The following is a 568-nucleotide window of genomic DNA, read 5'->3' as shown; positions in this document are numbered from 1 at the left end:
TTTAGAAGAGAAAGGGATATATTAGAGATAAGATTGTCTGATAAAAACGTCTATCAGTTCCTGATGGAAACCAGATGCACTGTATAGCGTAGCGTGAGATGTGGTGTGAGGATGACCCTCTCGCTTTACATTCTGGTGCTCGGTTGCATTTGCGGGAGGATAACGCCTTTGCATCTGAACAAGGGTGAGCAGCAGTGAAGAGTCGTGTGATTGTTCAAAGTATGCCCTTAGTGTTTAGAGATTTACTCAGCTGCAAGTAACATAGTTATTTACGAAATCCCCTGATAGATAAGGAACCACAGTCTATATCTTGGCTAAAGGAATTGAATCAATCTGATTTATTGTAAGCGTTTCCACGCACGTCAAGTAGAATATAAATGAATGGAGAACATAACTATTATAGCCAAGTGAAAATAGAAAACGCCTGCCCGAGGGGATTCAGAATACAATGTCTTCACAATCGCTTATCATAGATGAGATATTTATCGTTGTTTTTTTTTCTGGTTGCCGGTTCTCTGTATATCATTAGTTTTATTATCATTGTGTGCGTGTGGAACTAATAGTTGAA

The 568-nt window shown here is 38.9% G+C and overlaps 1 protein-coding gene across 1 annotated transcript in view; it reads left to right on the top strand.

Annotated features, from left to right (window-relative positions):
- The first annotated feature begins 64 nt into the window (after nucleotides 1–64).
- Nucleotides 65–568, top strand: part of LOC119586398 — a 7276-nt gene continuing 6772 nt past the window's right edge. Inside the window, exon 1 of the mRNA XM_037935120.1 lies at nucleotides 65–184. Within this exon, the coding sequence (XP_037791048.1) occupies nucleotides 112–184 (73 nt within the window). The 5' untranslated portion in view covers nucleotides 65–111. The remainder of the gene's footprint in view (nucleotides 185–568) is intronic.

The sequence above is a fragment of the Penaeus monodon genome, chromosome 21 (genome assembly GCF_015228065.2).
Source record: "Penaeus monodon isolate SGIC_2016 chromosome 21, NSTDA_Pmon_1, whole genome shotgun sequence".
In the NCBI taxonomy this organism is placed as follows: domain Eukaryota; kingdom Metazoa; phylum Arthropoda; class Malacostraca; order Decapoda; family Penaeidae; genus Penaeus; species Penaeus monodon.
Note: the sequence above shows the minus strand (reverse complement) of the source record. Positions and strands in the feature narration are given on the sequence as shown.